Below are 20,769 nucleotides of genomic sequence, written 5' to 3'. Positions count from 1 at the left end.
TCATTGTGAATGAGGAGATGGATGAGGGGGTTAAACCCCCCCACACTGTGTATCGTCTGCCTGGGGTCTCATTGTGAATGAGGAGATGGATGAGGGGGTTAAACCCCCCCGCACTGTGTATAGTCTGCCTGGGGTCTCATTGTGAATGAGGAGATGGATGAGGGGGTTAAACCCCCCCGCACTGTGTATAGTCTGCCTGGGGTCTCATTGTGAATGAGGAGATGGATGAGGGGGTTAAACCCCCCCCGCACTGTGTATAGTCTGCCTGGGATCTCATTGTGAATGAGGAGATGGATGAGGGGGTTAAACCCCCCCGCACTGTGTATAGTCTGCCTGGGGTCTCATTGTGAATGAGGAGATGGATGAGGGGGTTAAACCCCCCCGCACTGTGTATAGTCTGCCTGGGGTCTCATTGTGAATGAGGAGATGGATGAGGGGGTTAAACCCCCCCCCCCCCCACACTGTGTATAGTCTGCCTGGGATCTCATTGTGAATGAGGGGATGGATGAGGGGGTTAAACCCCCCCACACTGTGTATAGTCTGTCTGGGATCTCTGTGAATAAGGAGATGGGTGAGGGGGTTAATCCCCTCTCCTGGGTACAGGATGCCTGGGGTCTGAATGTGAATGGGGAGAGGTGGGTGAGGGGGTTAATCTATATGCTGTTCAAATGCCCAAAAGTGTGAAGGGCTTAGACAGTACACCCAGTGTAACCGACATGAAATGGAAAACGCAGTGTTGAAGTGTGATGAAGGCAAGATGTATCCACAAAGCCTTGTCTTTATAGAAAACTGATAGAGATAATGTGCCAGAACCACTGACAAGTATTAAACAGAGTGCAGCCAACAAACACTGACATACTTTCCTAACAGGAGCTACAATAATATACTGTACAATCCTTTTTGTTGACTCTTGCTGATCTCACAGGCACTAGCTGCATTCCGTTACCATGTCCAGGCGGTTATCCATCATGCGGGAGCTTCCCTTCTGGCATTTCGACTGTGGAAGTCCAGTAGAGCCAATCCCAATCCTGTCTCTGCCTGCCGTCGCTGTGACTGCCCCCTCCAGCAGGAGTGACTGAATAGAGATGATGAGAGAAAACCTTTTGCCCTGTGTGTCAGCCGTGGCTGAGTGGGTCGCACTCTCATCTGAGCAAAACGATTACGGGTTCAAGCCCCACTCCACAGCCACGTACACATAAACCAGGCTGACACTCCAGTTGAGTGTTGAGGGAGTGCTGCACTGTCGGAGGTTCCGTCTTTCAGATGAATCATTAAACCGAGGCCCCGTCTGCCCTCTCAGGTGGACGTAAAAGATCCCATGGCACGACTTTGAAGAAAAGCCAGAAGAGTTCTCCTGATGGCCAGGCCAACACTTATCCCTCAACCACAATAAAACAGATGATCTGGTGAATATCACATTGTTGTTTGTGTGGCCTGACTGTATACAAATTCGTTGCCACATTGCCCCATTACAGCAGTGACTACATTTCAAAAGCATTTCATGGCTGTAAAGGATATCCTGAGTCTGTGAAAGGTTCTATGTAAATGCAAGTCTTTTTTCCTAGCCTGTGTTGGCTCGGTATTGGGTAGTGCCTGTGCTCCGTCGAGACCCCGCGAGAAACCCACAGCACAGTTTTACTGGGTGAGCAGTTACTGTGCGTCCAGTGACCGTAACTTGTGTTCAGCAAGCCTCTGCTGTGGCATCTTTAGATTAAACAGACCACACTATAAAGGAACTGGAATTTGGAAACTATTTGAATGAAGTGCGGTGAGAGTTGACAAAGGGTTTATTCCTTCTCTTAGCAACGGAATGTCTTATTCAATGACTCACTGCCAGTTGAAAAAGTCCCAGGCCCTGACTGCACTGATCTCACTCACATGAGGGAAAGGGCACTTTGGTTTATCAGAGTATTTCTGGGTCAAAGGGGGAATCAGCTGGGTTGCTGTTCCTGGCCGGAGCCCTTACCGGAAAGTTAAGGCTTTGGACAGAGGGAGAAGGCAGGATCAGGCATGGCTGTAATGTTCTACATTGTGAATCATAGTATGATACAGCACAGAAGGAGGCCATTCGATCCATTGTGCCTGTGCCAGCTCTTTGAAAGAACTATCCAATTAGTCCCACGCCCCTGCTGTTCCCCCCAGGGCCCTGCAAATTTGTCCTCCTCAAATATTTATCCAAGTCCCTTTTGAAAGTTGCTGTTGAATCCGCTTCCACCACCCTTTCAGGCAGTGCATTCCAGATCACAGCAACGCGCTGCATAGAAAAAAATTGTCGACGTCTGACTGGTTCTATCTCAAGTCTGTGTCCTCTGGTTACCAGTTCTCTTATCAATAGAAACAATTTCTCCTGCAGGGTGGATGAGCCAACTGACACTGTGGTACAGGAAGCTAATCAAGTGGGGGTTAGTAAATAGGAATGTCGTGGTAGTAGGGGATAGTATAGTTCGGGGGGATAGACACAGTTCTCTGCAGCCAAGAGCGAGAGTCCAGAAGGATGTGTTGCCTGTCCGGTGCCAGGATTCAGGACATCTGCTTAGGACTGGAGAGGAACTTACAGTGGGAGGGGGAGGGTCCAGTTGTTGTGGTCTCTACCTGGGTGCCAATGACACAGTTAGGACTAGGAAAGAGGTTCTGCATAGGGAGTATGAGCAGCTAGGGGCTAAATTAAAAAGCAGAACCTCAAAGGTAATAATCTTTGGATATTTCCCTGAGGCACAAGGAAATTGGCAAAGGGTAAGTAAGATTAGAGAGTTACGTTCGTGGTTTAAAGATGGTGTGGGAGAAATGGGTTTCGATTCATGGGGCACTGGTACCAGTACTGGGGAAAGTGGGAGCTGTATCGTTGGGATGGTCTTCACCTGAACTGTGCTGGGACCAGTGTTCTGGTGAGTTGTGTAACTAGAGCAGTAGAGAGGGCTTTAAACTAAATAGTGGGGGCAAGGGATCAAGTGAGGGAAAATGTGATAATTTAGAGAGAGAGGAGAAGGCAAGAGAGCAATGTAGCAATAACGGAATTGATAATCTGAGTGTGGCAGGAAGGGAAGATTGGAGGGAAGCAAAACCAGTAACAGGAAGTAGAAAAATAGTCAGTGAAATTAGAAGACAGATGAAGCAAAGGCAAGCATCAAATAGGATTAAAAAGACAAAGTTAAGGGCACTCTATCTGAATGCATAGAGCATTCGCAACAAGGTAGATGCTTCGAAGACACAAATAGAGGTAAATGGGTATGATTTAGTTGCCATTACAGAGATGTGGTTACAGGGTGACCAAAACTGGGAACTGAATATTCAAGGATATTCATCATTTAGGAAGGATAGGCAAAAAAGAAAAGGAGGTGGGATAGCGCTGTTAATAAGGGACAAGATCAGTGAGAGAGGATCTTAGATCGAAGGATCCAGATGTAGAATCAATTTGGATGGAGCTAAGAAACAGCAAGGGGCAGCAAACATTGTTGGGAGTTGTTTATAGGCCATCAAGTAGTATTGATAATGTTGGACACAGTGTAAATCAGGACAGTGGAGGTGCATGTAACATGGGTAATACAGTAATATCGAGTGACTTCACTTTACATATAGACTGGGTAAACCTAATCAGCACTAATTGCTGTAGAGGATGAATTCCTGGAGTATGCAAGAGATGGGTTTCTGGAGCAATACGTTGAAGAACCAACTAGGGATCGGCCTATTTTAGATTTAGTATTATGTAATGAGAAAGGCCTAATTAATAACCTTGCTGTAAAGTAGGCTTTGGGAAATAGTGACCATAATATGATAGAATTTTACATTATGTTTGAAAGTGATATAGTTCATTCTGAAACTAAGGACTTAAGTCTGAACAAAGGAAACTGTGAAGGTATGAGGGGCAAGTTGGCTATGGTGGATTGTGAAAATACATTAAAAGATTTGATGGTAGACAGGCACTGGCTAGTATTTCAAGAACGATTACATGGTCTGCAACAAATACACATTCGTCTAAGACACAAAAACCCAACAGGATTTAGCAAGGCTTTTGGACAAGGTCTCACATGGCAGACTGGTTAGAAAAAAACCCATGGGATCCAGGGAAATGCAGCAAGGTGGATACAAAATTGGCTCATTGGCAGGAGACAAAAGGTAATTGTTGACGGGTGTTTTAGTGACTGGAGGGCTGTTTCCAGTGCAGGACTCAGTCCTGGGTCCCCTGCTTTTTGTGGTATATATTAATGATTTGGACGTAAATGTAGTGCGCATGATCAAGAAGTTTGCAGATGACACAAAGATTGGACATGTGGGAGATAGTGAGGGGATAGCTGTAGGCTGCAGGAAGATGTTGATGGTCTGGTCAGATAGGCAGAAAAGTGACAAATGGAATTCAACCTGGAGAAGAGTGAAGTGATGCATTTGGGGAGGTCAAACAAAGCAAAGGAATACACGATTGATGGGAAGGTACTGAGAAGTGTAAAGGAAGTGAGGGTCCTTGGAGTGAATGTCCACAGAACCCTGCAGGTAGCAGGACAGGTCAATAAGGTGGTTAAGAAGGCATATGGAATCCTTTCCTTTATTAGCCGAGATATAGAATACAAGAGCAGGGAGGTTATGCTGGAACTGTATAACTCATTGGATAGGCCACAACTTGAGTACTGTGTGCAGTTCTGGTCACCTCATTACAGAAAGGATGTAATTGCACTAGAGAGGGTACAGAGGAGATTTACGAGGATGTTGCCAGGACTGGAAAAATGCAGCTATGAGGAAAGATTGGATAGGCTGGGGTTGTTCTCCTTGGAACAGAGAAGGCTGAGGGGAAATCTGATTGAAATGTACAAAATTTTGAGGGGCCTGGATAGAGTGGAGGTGAAGGGTCTATTCACCTTAGCAGAGAGGTCAGTGACGAGGGGGCATAGATTTAAAGTGATATGTAGAAAAATTAGAGAAGAGATGAGGAAAAGCTTTTTCACCCAGAGGGTAGTGAGGGTCCGGAACTCACTACCTGAAAGGGTAATTGAAGCAGAAACCCGCAACTCATTCAAAAGGAGTCTGGATATGCACCTCAAGTATCGTAATCTGCAGGGCTACAGACCAAATGCTGCAAGGTAGGATTAGAATAGGTGGATTGTTTTTCAGCCGGCGCAGACACAATGGGCCAAGTGGCCTCTTTCTGTGCCTTAAACTCGCAATGATTCTATTCTATGAAAGATGAATCAACTGTGGCTAACAAAATAAGTTAAAGATTGCATTAGATCAAAGGAAGTGACTTATAAGGTTGCCAGAAAAAGTGGTCAGCCCGAGGACTGGGAGCAATTTAGAATCCAGCAAAGGATGTCAAAGAAACTGATAAAGACAGGGAAAAGAGAATATGAATGCAAGCTAACTAGAAACATAAAGGCTGACTGTAAAAGCTTCTTTAGGTATGTGGAAAGGAAAAGATTAGCAAGGACAAATGTAGGTTCATTACAGGTGGAGACAGGAGAATTTATAATGGAGGATAGGAAAATGATGGAGACACTAAACAATTACTGTTTTCACGGAGGAAGAAAATCTCCCAGAAATACTAGGGAACCAAGGGAATTGTGAAAATGAGGAACTGAAAGAAATTAGTATCAATAAAGATAAAGGAGAAACACAGGAGGTTAGTAAACAAAATTAGAGCACGTGGAATTGGGAGTAATATACTGCAATGGATTGAGAATTGGTTAACAGACAGAAAGCAGACAGTAGGAATAAACGGGTCATTCTCAGGGTGGTAGGCTGTTACTAGTGGGTTATCACAAGGATCAGTGCTGGGACCACAGCTGTTCATAATCTATATCAATGATTTGGATGTGGGGACCAAATGTAATATTTCCATGGTTTGCTGATGACACAAAACTAGGAGGGAATGTGAGTTGTGAGGAGAATGCAAAGAGGCTTCAAGGGGACTTGGACAGTCTAAGTCAATGGGCAAGAACATGGCAGATGGAATATGATGTGAATAAGTGTGAAGTTATCTACTTTGGTCGAAAAAACAGAAAGACAAGAGTATTTCTTAAATGGTGAGAGATTGGGGAGTGTTGACGTCCAAAAGGACCTGGGTGTCCTTGTTCATAAATCATTGAAAGCTAACATGCAGGTGCAGCAAGCAATTAGGAAGGCAAATGGTATGTTGACCTTCATTGGAAAGGGTTTTGAGTACAGGAGTAAAGAAGTCTTGCTGCAATTATATAGAGCCTTGGTGAGACCGCATCTGGAGTATTGTGTACAGTTTTGGTCTCCTTATCTAAGGAAGGATATACTTGCCATAGAGGGAGTGTGACGAAGGTTCACCAGACTAATCCCTGGGATGGCAGAATTGTCTAATGAAGAGAGATTGAGGAAACTGGGCCTGCATTCTCTAGAGTTTCGGAGAATGAGGGGTGGTCACATTGAAAATTACTAAATTCTTACAGATCGTAACAGGGTGGATGTAGATAGGATGATTTCCCCTGGCTGGTGAGTCGAGAAACAGGGGATCATCTCAGAATAAGGGTTAGGCCATTTAAAACTAAGATGAGATGGGAACACCACCACCTGCAAGTTCCCCTCCAAGTCACACACCATCCTGACTTGGAACTATATCGCCGTTCCTTCACTGTCGCTGGGTCAAAATCCTGGAACTCCCTTCCTTACAGCACTGTGGGTCTACCTACCCCACATGGACTGCAGCAGTTCAAGAAGGCAGCTCACCACCACCTTCTCAAGGGCAATTAGGGATGGGCAATAAATACTGGCCTAGCCAGCGACGCCCACATCCCAGGAACAAATTTTTAAAAGTTCTTCACACAGAGAGTGGTGAATCTTTGGAATTCCCCACCCCAGAGGGTTGTGGAAGCTCAATCATTGATATGTTCAAGACAGAAATTGATAGATATCTGGATATTAATGACATCACGGGATAGCGCGGGAAAGTGGCAGTGAGGTGGATGATCAACAATGATCTAATTGAATGGCGGAGCAGTCTCGACGGACTGAATGGCCTACTCCTGCTCTTATGTTCCTATGTTTACTCTGTCAACCTGATAATTTTGAACGCTGCAATTAAATCTCTCCTAAACCTTCTCTGTTCTCAGGAGAATACCACCAACTTCTCTAGTCTCTCCATAATATTGAACTCCCTCATCCCTGGTACCATTCCAGTTAAATCTCCTTCGGCCCCTCCCCAAGTCTTTGAGCATCTTGGAATAGACTGCTGGCACTCGCTGCAGGAATGGCCACCTGACTGAAGCCACTGGAGGCTGTGTGACACCCATGGGCGATAAGCAGGCATCATTTTCAGAAAGGGTTGTGAGCAAGTGGAGAGGTGGGAAGTGAATGGGCAGAGGCAAGTGAAAGGGTTAATCCACCCTGTTCAAACAGTGAGTGTGGAGGGTGTGTGTGTGCATGTGTGTGTGTAATGAGGAAATGATAAAGGGAATTCTTAAGCTGGATTATGAAACTGCTTAAACTTCAAGTTAGTCTTTGTGTGCCCAGGGTCTGCCCTTCAATTACAATCACTGTGTTTCTCGAGTTAAAACTCTAAATCTACCCTCCTGTCTCCTTGCTACAATGCACTTCTGGGCACAACAGGAACCTCTTAACTGAGTGGCTATCCTTCATACCTCAGCCTGCAGAGGCAGTGGCTACAGACTATTCAACTGTGGGGGGCATTGCAATCCAGCATGGCCAAGATGCCACCTTTCAACCCTAAGGCAATAATAACCTCATTGCGACCTTGCTTACTCGCCTTCTCTCAATTGAAGGGATGAGGCACAAATTTTATTCTGTGTATATGAAAATAAAACTTGTGAAATAAAACAGGAACACCAAACGCCAAACGTTGGTGTGCACGAATTGATCAAAATATCTCATCAAATGTTGGACTTTGTCGCAAGAGGACAGGAATACGAAGGGGAGGAAGTTACGCTTCAGTTGTACAGGGCGTTGGTCAGACTCCGGCTGGAGAACTACGTGGTCAGTTCTGGGCATCACACCTCAGGAAGTATCTAATGGCCTTGGGATCCAGCACAGATTCACCAGAATTACACCCGAACTTCAAAGGGTTAAGTTATGGGCACACATTGCATAAATTTGGCTTGAGGTTAGAAGGTTGAGGGGCGATCAAATTGCGGTGTTAGAAATGATAAGGGCATTCAGTGTGGTACTTCAAAACAAAGGGAGGCCATTCAGCCCATTTAGCACCATCCGCCATTCAGTTAGATCATGCTGATCTGTATCTCCAATCTATTTATCTGTCTTTGATCCATATCCCATGATAATGTGACAACAAAACAGCTGACTGACTTCAGTCTTCAAAATTTCAGTTCACCCCCAGCATCCAGACTCCACCAGCAGAGAAAATAGTTTCCATTTACTTACCCTATCGAACTGTTCGATCATTTTAAACACATCAGTCAGATCACCATTCAATATTCTACACTAAAGGGAATACAAGCCAAATTTATGCAGCTAAATGCTCAAAGCCATGTGCACTCTCTCGATCTCCCTCTCTTCAGCAGCACTGACTGTCCTGGTCCTCATTTCCATTTCATCCCACGCCTCCTCCAACACTTTAACAAGAGATGTTTTTTTCTTCCTCTCCTTTGTCAAGGATCACAATCCACAATGACTCTCGGGTACCAACGCTGCTCCGGATCCTTCTTGCCTTTCACGATCCTCTGACCCCATCCCATCCCCCAAGCTCACCCCTTGCCCTGTATTCACGACCTGCTCTGACCTTCCCCTCTCTGATCCTGAACGATCTGTCTTCAGCAAAGGTCTCAGCCTCCTCCCCATACACCCTCACTTCAATGAATTTCAAACTCAGCATGACCCTAAACTCTTCTTCCGTCGCCTTCATCTCCGCACACGCTTCTCTGGCCAGGGGTCTTCACTCTGTACCCTTTTAGCCATGTCCAATAATCTCCCTCCTCCTGGACCCCTGCCTCTGGCCTCTTCCCTTCTCTAGATCTTTTCATTGAGAACTGTTGGTGTGACATCGGCTGTCTCAATTTCTCTGCTCCCCTCACTCACTCTAACCTGTCTCCCTCTGAACTTGCTGCACTCTGTTCTCTAACATCATCATCAAACTGCTGACAAGGATGGTACCGTTGCTTTCTGGCATACTGACCTCTACCGAGCAGAGGCTGACCGCCAACTCTCTGATGCTTCCTCCTACCTTCCCCTGGACCATGATCCCACCACCAAAATCAAGCCACTGTATCCAGGACTGTCACTGACCTGATCTCCTCTGGGAATCTTCCCTCCAGGGCCTCGAACCTCAGAGACCCCCCAACCCCTCATAGCCCACTTCTCCCTCCTTCCCAAAATCCACAAACAGGACTGTCCTGGTAGACCCATCGTTCCAGCCTGTTCCTGCCCCACTGAACTGATTTCTTCTCATCTTGACTCTTTTTTTTCCTCCCCTCGTCCAGTCTCTTCCCACCTACATCTGTGGCTCTTCCAATGACCTCCAGCAGTTCAAAGGGGGGGAGACAGTGCTGCAGTGGTAATGTCACTGGTCTAGTAATCCAGAGGGCCAGTCTAATGCCCTGGGGACGTGGGTTCAAATCCCACCATAGCTGCTGGTGGATTTTAAATTCAATTGGAATAAAAATAAGAAAATCTGGAATCGAAAGCTAGTCTCGGTAATGACTCGGCCATGAAACTATCATCAATTGTCATAAAAACCCATCTGGTTCACTAATGTCCTTTCGGGACAAGCCTGGCTTACATGTGACTCCAGACCCACAGCACTGTGGTTGACTCTTAAATGCCCTCTGAAATTAGGGATAGGCAAAAATGCTGGCCTTGCCAGTAATGTCCACATCCCATGAACAAATAGAAAAAAAATGTCCACCCTTCCCTCACCTCCACCTGGTCCATCTCCGACTCTTCCCTTCCTCGACTTCTCTGTCACCATTTCTGGGGATAGGTTATCAACAAATATTGGCTATAACCTCATGGACTCCCACAGCTACCTGAACTACAGTTCCTCACACCCTGCTTCAGGTAAGGACTCCATTCTATTCTCCCCATTTCTCTCTCTCTCTGGTGGATCTGTTCCAATAATGCAACAAAAACGCTTCTGATATGTCTTCCCTTTCTTCAACTGAGGATTCCCAGCCACCGTAGTTGACAGGACCTTTGAACGTGCCTGGCCCCTTTCTGCAATTCTCCTCTTACCCGTTCCCCGCTCTCCTAGAACCATGATAGGCCTCCCCTTATCCTCACCTTCCACCCCACCAGCCTTTGTATTCAATAGATCATCCCCCGCAATTTCCGCCACCTCCAGCGTGATGCCACAACCAAACGCATCTTCCCCTCCCCTGTCAGCATTCCAAAGGGACTGTTCCCTCTGTGACATCCTGGTCCACTCTTCAATCACCCCCAACACCCTCTTCCCCTTCCCACAAAACCTTTCCATGCAAGCTCAGGAGATGCAACGTCCAACCTCTGATCTCCTCCCCTTGTCCAGGGCCCCAAACACTCCTTCCGGGTCAAGCAGTGATTTACGTGGGCTTCTTTCAACTTACTATACTGTAACCGCCATTCACAATGCAGGCTACACTGGGGAGACCAAACCCAGATTGGGTGACCGCTTTGAGGAACAGCTCCACTCAGTCCGCAAGCACGACCCTGAGTTTCTTGTCGCCTGTCATTTTAATTCCCCACCTTCTTCCCACTCTGCCCTCGACTTCCTGCAGTGTTTCAAAGAAGCTCAACACAAGCTCGAGGAACAGCAGCTCAACTTTTGATTAGGCACTTTACAGCCTTCTGGACTCAACATTGAATTCAACAATTTCAGGTCCTAAACTCTGCCCCCCCCTGTTTTCAGATGGCAGATGTTGGTGATGATTCTGCCAATCTGATTCTCACCTCCTCTCGACACATCTTTTGTTTCTTTACTTGTCCTGTTACCACTCCCTTTGGCCCTGCACCACGAAACCTTTTCTCATCTTATCTCTCCTGCCCTCCACCCTATCACAGACCTTCCCTGTTGTTCTTTCACCCACCTCCCACCCACCCGCCCCCTTTCCCTGCCTCTGCATGTACTTAAAACCTGTTACCTCTTTTCCAGTTCCGATGAAAGGTCATTGACCTGAAACATTAACTCTGCTTCTCTCTGCGCAGATGCTGCCAGACCTGCTGAGTATTTCCAGCATCCGCAGAATTTTGCTTCTTACAAGTTTATGCAACTTCTCCTCATAGTTTAACCCTTGCAGCCCTGGTATCATTCTGGTGGCTCGGTGCTGCACCCACTCTGTAGACAATCCTACACATACGAATTGAGTCTCTTGTTTCAACCTTGTCTCCTCTTGAATCAGTGTTTAATATCTCATCTGATGCACTACACTGTAGTCCAGTTTTAAAATTCTCATCCTTGTTTCCAAACCCCCTCCATGGCCTCACCCCCTTCCTATCTCTGAAATCTCCTCCAACCCCACAACCCTCCAAGATCTCTGTGTTTCTCCAATTCCAGTCTCTTGTGCATCCCTGATTTTAAACACTTCACCATTGGTGGCCGTGCCTTCAGCTGCCCAGGCCTGAAGCATCAGAATTCCCTCCCTCAACCTCTCCGCCTCTCTCTTTCCTTCCTTAAGATGCTTCTTAAAACCTATCTCTTTGACCGACCTTTTTGATCACCTGTCCTGATCTCTCTTCACGTGGTTCAGTGTCAAATTTTATTTGGTAGCACGTCCTTGGGACGTTTTACCGTGTTAAAAGCGCTATATAAATGCAAGTTGTTATTGTTGTGCAGCTCGAGGGAAAATTTTGAAGTAGAAATGTTTGAACTGTTATGTGCCAGAAGCTTTAACCTGCATTGGGACTTTGCTGAGAGGACTGAGAGACTAGGGCACCCATCACCCTCGGGTCCCCAAGATGAACTTTGCACTTTTCCAGAACCCCCAGGGACAGACTGCATCAACAATTGGCGGCTTACGCACTCTCCAATTTTCCAGTTAATGCTCTTGGAGGTCAGGCAAAGTTATAGCTATATCCCTACTTAGGATTAGGAACACCATAACTGATTTGTTAGCCCATTGTTAGAAAGGAACAATCCAACATGGGATTCCAGTTCACATCTACGCAAGCTCGAGGAGCGGCGCCTGCTCTTTCGATTCGGCACTCTACAACCTTGCGGACTCAACCTTGAGTTCAATCATTTCAGAGCATGACTGGCCTTTTTAAAAAAAAATATTTTCCTTTTTTATTATTTTATTTTAATTTTTTTAACCATGTGCCTGTTTTCATGTTTATGCTTTTGGACAGAGATGTTCATTACTCTGCTATTAACACTCTCTCTGGGCTAATGCTTTGTCTTTCACCACAAGCATTAACACTCCCTTTGCCTTCGTCCCAGGACAGCTTTGTTATTTAATCTCTCCTGCTCTCTGCCCTATTATACACCTTCCCTTTTCTTCTCTTCCCAACCAACCAACCCCACACCCTTCCCCTCCCAACCTGAAACGTTAACTCTGCTTCTCTCTCCACAGATGCTGCCTAATCTGCTGAGTATTTCCAGAACTTTCTGTTTTTATTTCAGATTTCCAGTATCTGCAGTATTTAACGCAACATAGGAACTAGACAGGCAAGAAAAAAAAAAGCCCAGCGGGTTCATCAAGGCACTCGTGAAGGCTGGAACCTCAGTGCTTAACATTCCTTTAACTCCACCCCCACAGTCGTGCAATCTCCTGAGAATGGCAGAAAAAGTCCAATAAGGGGGGAAAAGTATATACTGTGGGAACTTTCTCTCTGATCACCCCGCTCCCCACCAAAAAAAAACTTAGGTGATTGAGACCCCTTTAAAGGAAGGGACAATCTCATAGTGACCCCCTCCCTCCCTACCTATACTGCCTGGGCTGATAATGAGCTGGCTAAACAATTCACATGACTGACACCTGGCCAGTGAGAGCTGAATTTCAGCAGCAACACGGAGATCGGGACAGTCTTTTAAGAGTATTTGAGTGCAGGAGTCAAGTGAGATTGCTGCTTTGTCAGCGAGAGGCAGGACTTTCTACAGCTTAAAGTCAGCAGGTCGGAACTGGGTGAGTCTCTGGGTCACGGGAGAAAAGCAGAAGACATCAGGCTGGGCGAGAAAAAAAAACATCCAACTCATTGCTGGGACTTTTCCTTCTGCTGAAATGTTGGTGTTTCACATCTGATATCAATTTCACTGGCTGAAACTGACCAGAAGGAATCCCCTTCACTGGAGAGAAAAAAACTTGAGACAACTTTGCCTCAACATCTCCGGAACTTATCGGGACTACATTTAAAATCATTAAATTCATTATTTTCAAAGGACAACTCCCCTCCACCAGGTAATGGTTACATGGATTCCCCCCCCCCCCCCCCCGGATATTTTAAGCGATACTTAAAAAATGAAAGTTAACTTTCTTTTGCTAACTTCTGATATTCAGGCTTGGTATTTTTTCCTGGCTATATGTGTATTTATTGTTTGTAATTTTGTTACCCAGATTTGTCTCCCGAACTGTTGGTTTCTCAATGGCTTTCTTGCTGAAAAGGAAGAAGTTTAAGTTCCTGGTCACCCTGACTGTGATGAATCTCTCAGCCGTGCCCTTCGTTAATGGGATTCTCTTCTGTAAGATCCGTCTCCTCCACGGGGGAACCTTCACCGAGCTGTCCTCCCGGTGAGTAACTCAGCAAGGCACCAGCCCTGGCCTCCACCCGCCCCCCCGGAGAATGTTGCTCCCTTTTCCCCAGCCCCCAGCTAGCCCATCATTCAGCCTCTTCTCACCACCGCACCCCCGCCCCGCCACGACTCCCCCACCTTTCAGTCACATTCCCTCCCTCATCTTTCGGCCATTCCCGCACCCCAACTCTGCTCCTGTGTCTTTTCCATAATTTTATTCCCTGGTTCATAGTTTGATACAACACAGAAAGAGGCCAGTCTGCCCATTGTGCCCGTGCTAGCTCCTTTCAAAGAGCTTTCCAATTAGCCCCACTCTTGCTCCTGCTCCTTCCTCATTCCCTTGGCAAATGTTTCCCTTTTTTTTCCCCAGCTTTTTAAAAATCTAATTCCCTTCTGAAAGTTACTGTTGAATCTGCTTCCACCGCTCTTTCAGGCAGCTGATTCCAGATTGCAACAGCTCACCGAGTCCAGAAAAAAATTCTCCACATCTCTTGCCCACTCTTCTTCACCACCCCCCCCCCCCCTGCCAATAATCTTAAATATTATCAAAATATTTTTTTATCTTTAATTGGAAGGTACAATCACATGTTTGATACTTGTGAGAAAGGTCAGGCATGAGTGAGGCACCCAGAGTCTCTTTTTCCACAACTCTAGAATGCTCTCTCTCTCTACCTCTCCACCTCATGTCCTCCTTTCAGACGCTCCTTACAACCTGCCCTGCAGCCTAAGCTTTTGATCATCTGACCTAATATCACAATCGTTACAGCGCATCAGAAAGCCATTCGGCCCATCGTGTCCGCACTGGCTCTCTGAAAGAGCAATTTCTTCAGTCCCATTCCCCTGCCTTCTCCCCGTAACCCTGCACATTCTTCCTTTTCATATAACTGTCTAATTTCCTTTTGAATGCTTCAATTGTACCTGTTTCCACCACGTTCTCAGGCAGCGCATTCCAGACCTTAACCACTCGCTGCGTGACAAAGCCTTTCCTCATGTCACTTTTGCTTCTCTTACCAAATACTGTAAATCTGTGCCCCCTCGCGCTCGATTCTTTCACAAGTGGGAACAGTTTCTCTCTATCTACTCTGTCCAGACCCCTCATGATTTTGAATACCTCTATCAAATCACCCCTCAGCCTTCTCTTCTCCAAGGAAAACAGTCCTAACTTCTCCAATCTATCTTCATAACTGAAATTCCTCATCCCTGGAACCATTCTCGTGAATCTTTTCTGTACTCTCTCCAATGTCCTCGCGTCTTTCTTCAAGTGTGGCACCCAGAACTGGACACAGTGCTCCAGCTGAGGACAAACTAGTGTCTTGTACAAGTTGAGCATAACTTCCTTACTCTATGCCCTATTAATAAAGCCCAGGATACTGTATGCTTTATTAACCACTCTCTCAACCTGTCCTGCCACCTTTAATGACTTCTGCTCCTGCACCCCCTTTAGAATTGTTACCTTCATTTTACATTGTCTCTCCATGTTCTTCCTACCAAAATGAATCGCCGCATATTTCTCTGCAATGAACTGCATCTGTCTGCTGCAACATGTCCATGTCCTTTTTAAAGTTCTACACTATCCTCCTCACAGTTCACAATGCTTCCAAGTTTTGTATTATCTGCAAATTTTGAAATTGTGCCCTGTACACCAAGGTCTGTCATTAATATATCTGTCTGTCTCAACACCGATTCCTGGGGAACTCCACGACAAACCTTCCTCCAGCCTGAAGAATGTCCATTAACCACTACTCTTTGTTTCCTGTCTCAGCCAATTTTGTATCCATGTTGCTACCGTCCCTTTTATTCAATGAGCTACAGGTTTGCTCACAAGTCTGTTGTGTGGCACTGTATCAAATGCCTTTTGAAAAGCCCAAGTACAGCACATCCATTGCATTGCCTTCATCAACCCTCTCTGTTACCACCTCAAAAAAACTCCAAGTTAGTTAAACTTGATTTTTCCTTAAATTCATGCTGGGTTTCCTTAATTAACTCATTGTCCATGTGACTATTGATTTTGTCCCAAATAATTTTTTTCAGGAAGTTTTCCCACCACTGAAGTTAAACTGACTGGCCTGTAATTGCTGGGCTTATCTTTAAACCCTATTTTGAACAAGGGTGTTCTTTTGGGCCTCCTTATCTCGAGAGACAATGGATACGCGCCTGGAGGTGGTCAGTGGTTTGTGAAGCAGCGCCTGGAGTGGCTATAAAGGCCAATTCTAGAGTGACAGACTCTTCCACAGGTGCTGCAGAGAAATTTGTTTGTCGGGGCTGTTGCGCAGTTGGCTCTCCCCTTGCACCTCTGTCTTTTTTCCTGCCAACTACTAGGTCTCTTTGACTCGCCATGCTTTAGCCCCGTCTTTATGGTTGCCCGCCAGCTCTGGCGATCACTGGCAACTGACTCCCACGACTTGTGATCAATGTCACAGGATTTCATGTCGCGTTTGCAGACGTCTTTAAAGCGGAGACGTGGACGGCCGGTGGGTCTGATACCAGTGGTGAGCTCGCTGTACAATGTGTCTTGGGGATCCTGCCATCTTCCATGCGGCTCACATGGCCAAGCCATCTCAAGCGCCGCTGACTCAGTAGTGTGTACAAGCTGGGGATGTTGGCCACCTCGAGGACTTCTGTGTTGGAGATACGGTCCTGCCACCTGATGCCAAGTATTCTCCGGAGGCAGCGAAGATGGAATGAATTGAGACGTCGCTCTTGGCTGGCATACGTTGTCCAGGCCTCGCTGCCGTAGAGCAAGGTACTGAGGACACAGGCCTGATACACTCGGACTTTTGTGTTCCGTGTCAGTGCGCCATTTTCCCACACTCTCTTGGCCAGTCTGGACATAGCAGTGGAAGCCTTACCCACGTGCTTGTTGATTTCTGCATCTAGAGACCGGTTACTGGTGATAGTTGAGCCTAGGTAGGTGAACTCTTGAACCACTTCCAGAGCGTGGTCGCCAATATTGATGGATGGAGCATTTCTGACGTCCTGCCCCATGATGTTCATTTTCTTGAGGCTGATGGTTAGGCCAAATTCATTGCAGGCAGCCTGTCGATGAGACTCTGCAGGCACTCTTCAGTGTGAGATGTTAAAGCAGCATCGTCAGCAAAGAGGAGTTCCCTGATGAGGACTTTCCGTACTTTGGACTTCGCTCTTAGACGGGTAAGTTTGAACAACCTGCCCCCTGATCTTGTGTGGAGGAAAATTCCTTCTTCAGAGGATTTGAACGCATGCGAAAGCAGCAGGGAGAAGAAAATCCCAAAAAGTGTGGGTGCGAGAACACAGCCCTATTTCACGCCACTCAGGATAGGAAAGGGCTCTGATGAGGAGCCACCATGTTGAATTGTGCCTTTCATATTGTCATGGAATGAGGTGATGATACTTAGTAGCTTTGGTGGACATCCGATCTTTTCTAGTAGTCCGAAGAGACCACGTCTGCTGACGAGGTCAAAGCCTTTGGTGAGATCAATGAAAGCAATGTGGAGGGGCATCTGTTGTTCATGGCATTTCTCCTGTATCTGACGAAGGGAGAACAGCATGTCAATGGTCGATCTCTCTGCACGAAAGTCACTCTGTGCCTCAGGGTAGACACGCTCGGCCAGCTTCTGGAGCCTGTTCAGTGCGACTCGAGCAAAGACTTTCCCCACTATGCTGAGCAGGGAGATTCCACGGTAGTTGTTGCAGTCACCGCGGTCACCCTTGTTTTTATAGAGGGTGATGATATTGGCATCGCGCATGTCCTGTGGTACTGCTCCCTTGTCCCAGCACAGGCAAAGCAATTCATGTAGTGCTGAGAGTACAGCAGGCTTGGCACTCTTGATTATTTCAGGGGTAATGCTGTCCTTCCCAGGGGCTTTTCCATTGGCTAGAGAATCAATGGCATCACTGAGTTCCGATTTTGTTGGCTGTTCGTCCAGCTCATCCATGACTGGTAGAGGCTGGGCTGCATTGAGGGCGGTCTCAGTGACAACATTCTCCCTGGAGTACAGTTCTAGGTAGTGCTCAACCCAGCGGTCCATTTGTTTGCGTTGGTCAGTGATTATGTCCCCTGATTTAGATTTGAGGGGGGCGATCTTCTTGATGGTTGGCCCAGGAGCTCTCTTCATGCCATCATACATTCCTCTGATGTTTCCGGTGTCTGAGGCCAGCTGAATATGACTGCATAGGTGTTGCCAGGAGTCGTTTGCGCAGCGCCTGGCTGTTCTTTGTGCAGTGCTTCTGGCTGCTTTAAGTGCTGCAGATGTTAAATCGCTGGGGGCTTTCTTGTAGTTCAGCAGTGCAATGCGCTTAGCGGCTATGACAGGTTCCAGCTTTTCATTGAGTTTGAAACCAGTCTGCATTTCTCTTCGCACTTTTGCCGTAGGTGGTCAAAGCTGACTCATAGATGACGTCTCTGATGTGGGCCCACTTGGTCTCAGCATCCCCTGTGGGAGTGTTTTGAAGGGCTGTTACAAGTAAATTTAGAAATTTTTGTAACAGCTGTGGATAAGAAATTCTGCTCGTGTTGATGCGCGGGTGGCCCTTCTTCTTGGAATGATGCAACTTCTTTGGTCTGAGTCTAACCTTGCTGCACACCAGGGAGTGGTCGATGTCGCAGTCCGCACTGTGGAAGCTGCGTGTGATTTGAACACTGTTTAAGGAGGCTCGCCTTGTGACAATGAGGTCTAGCTGGTGCCAACGACGTGATCTTGGGTGCCTCCATGAAACCTGGTGACAGGGTTTAGTGTGAAAGAACGAGTTGGTGATGCAGAGGTTATGATAGGTACACAACTCAAGCAGTCTCTGCCCATTCTCATTCATCCTTTTGAACAAGGGTGTAACGATTGCAATTCTCCAGTCCTTGGGCACCATCCTGAGTCTAAGGAAGACTGAAAAATTCCCTCCGTATTCTTCGATGTATCTCATCCGGCCCTGGCTCTTTATCCACTTTAAGTACAGACAGCCTATCTAATACTTCCTCTTAATCAATTTTAAGCCCCTCTAACATCTGAGTTACCTCCTCTTTCAACATTGCCTGGGTTGCTGCATCTTCCTTGATAAAGACAGATGCAAAGTATTCATCTAATACCTCAGCTATGCCCTCTGCCTCCTTGTGATCTCCTTTCTGATCCCTAATTGGCCCCACTCCTCCTTTTACCACCCTTTTTTTTTTCCTATAGGCATATAAATAGTAACTTTGGGATTTCTTTTAATGCTAGCTGCCAGTCTCCTCTCATGCTGTCTCTTTGCTTCTCTTATCTCCTTCTGTGGCTTGATGTCAGGTTTTGCTACACAATTCTCCTGTGATACGCCTTGGGGTATTTTATTACATTAAAGGTGCTATATAAATGTAAGTTATTGTTGTATAAAGCTCTCAAGCAATTGAAGGTTAATTGCTTCTATTTACTGTGCTCTGAAATCTGTTCCATACTTGAATCCATGTCGTGTTTGAAGGATTCTCCTTGTGCTGAAAGAAATGACTCTGATGTTTACAAAGTTGTGCTCTATTCCCAACCATCACACAACCCTCTCCCCTGCCCCAATCCTTTAAGTTCTTTTGGTGATGGCACAAGTGCCTCTGAGACAGAAGTGCACAGGTTCAAATCCCATTCCAGGACTTGCCAACCTGTTTTAGACTGACACTGCAGTGCTGGACTGAGGTGTTAGACTGAGACCTTGTCTGTGCGATAAGATCTTGTGCCAATTGATACCACCAGACTGGCTATTATCTCATTTTCTGTTCGTGGGATCTTGCTGTGTGTAAATTGGCCGTGGTGATTCCTCACAGCTTTTGAAGTGCAGTCACTGCTGTTAATTGCTTCACAGTAAATCAACGTCCTGAGGACGTGAACATTTCTGTTTAAATGCACATCAGTTTCTTTTTCTTTCTTGACCGTGAGTCTTTTTTTTTTTCTGTGTCTCTCGCACCATGTTGGGTCGGGAAGTTTGACCCAGTACTGAGTCTTGTGTAATTTGGAACATTTGACCTGACAAGGTGGTGGAAGTGTGATTCCGTCAGCAGTTTTAGAGGGGAATTGCACAGGCTCTTGAGGATAAGAAACTGACCGGGTTATGGACTTTCAAAGAGCTAGCACAGGCATGATGGGCTGAATGGCAGCCTTTTGTGCTGTAAGTGTCTGATTCTATGAACGATGATGTAGAACCCTCCAAGATCTCTGTGCTCCTCCAATTCTGAGCACTTGCCCCATTTTGATCAGCCTGCAATTGGCAGTTGTTCCCTCAGTTTTTTTTATTTTTCTCATGGGATTATGGGCATCACTGGCCAGGCCAGCATTTATTGCCCATCCCTAAATGCCCTTGAGAAGGTGGTGGTGAGCTGCTGCCTTGAACTGCTGCAGTCCTTGGGATGTAGGTATACCCACAGTGCTGTTAGGAAGGGAGTTCCAGGATTTTGACCCAGTGACAGTGAAGGAACGGCGATATAGTTCCAAGTCAGGATGGTGTGTGACTTGGAGGGGAACTTGCAGGTGGTGGTGTTCCCATGCGTCTGCTGCCCTTGTCCCTCTAAGTTGGTAGAGGTCATGGGTTTGGAAGGTGCTGTCGAAGGAGCCTTGGTGCATTGTTGCAGTGCATCTTGTAGATGTCTTGTAGACACTGCTGCTACTGTGCTAGTGATGAAAGGAGTGAATATTTAAGGTGGTTGATGGGGTGCCAATCAAGTGGGCTGCTTTGTCCTGGATGGTGTCGAGCTTCTTGAGTGTTGTTGGAGCTGCACCCATCCAGGCAAGTGGAGAGTATTCCATCACACTCCTGACTTGTGCCTTGTAGATGGTGGACAGGCTTTGGGGAGTCAGGAGGTGAGTTACTTGTTGCAGAATTCCCAGCCTCTGACCTGCTCTTGTAGCCACAGTGTTTGTATGGCTACTCCAGTTCAGTTTCTGATCAATGGTAATCCTCAGGATGTTGATAGTGGGGGATTCAGTGATGGTAATGTCATTGAATGTCGAGGGGAGATGGTTCGATTCTCTTATTTGAGATGGTCATTGCCTGACACTTGTGTGGCACGAATGTTACTTGCCACTTATCAGCCCAAGCCTGGATATTGTCCAGGTCTTGCTGCATATCTACACGGATTGCTTCAGTATCTGAGGAGTCGTGAATGGTGCTGAACATTGTGCAATCATCAATGAATATCCCCACTTCTGACATTATGATTGAAG

The 20,769-nt window shown here is 46.4% G+C and overlaps 1 protein-coding gene across 1 annotated transcript in view; it reads left to right on the top strand.

Annotated features, from left to right (window-relative positions):
* The first annotated feature begins 12,870 nt into the window (after nt 1–12,870).
* The window catches only part of LOC137346169 (early estrogen-induced gene 1 protein-like), a 32,532-nt gene continuing 24,633 nt past the window's right edge, over nt 12,871–20,769 (top strand). The window contains exons 1-2 of the mRNA XM_068009535.1: nt 12,871–13,289; nt 13,446–13,619. Of these exons, the coding sequence (XP_067865636.1) occupies nt 13,474–13,619 (146 nt within the window). The 5' untranslated portion in view covers nt 12,871–13,289; nt 13,446–13,473. The remainder of the gene's footprint in view (nt 13,290–13,445; nt 13,620–20,769) is intronic.

This window comes from Heterodontus francisci, chromosome 29, assembly GCF_036365525.1.
Source record: "Heterodontus francisci isolate sHetFra1 chromosome 29, sHetFra1.hap1, whole genome shotgun sequence".
In the NCBI taxonomy this organism is placed as follows: domain Eukaryota; kingdom Metazoa; phylum Chordata; class Chondrichthyes; order Heterodontiformes; family Heterodontidae; genus Heterodontus; species Heterodontus francisci.
Note: the sequence above shows the minus strand (reverse complement) of the source record. Positions and strands in the feature narration are given on the sequence as shown.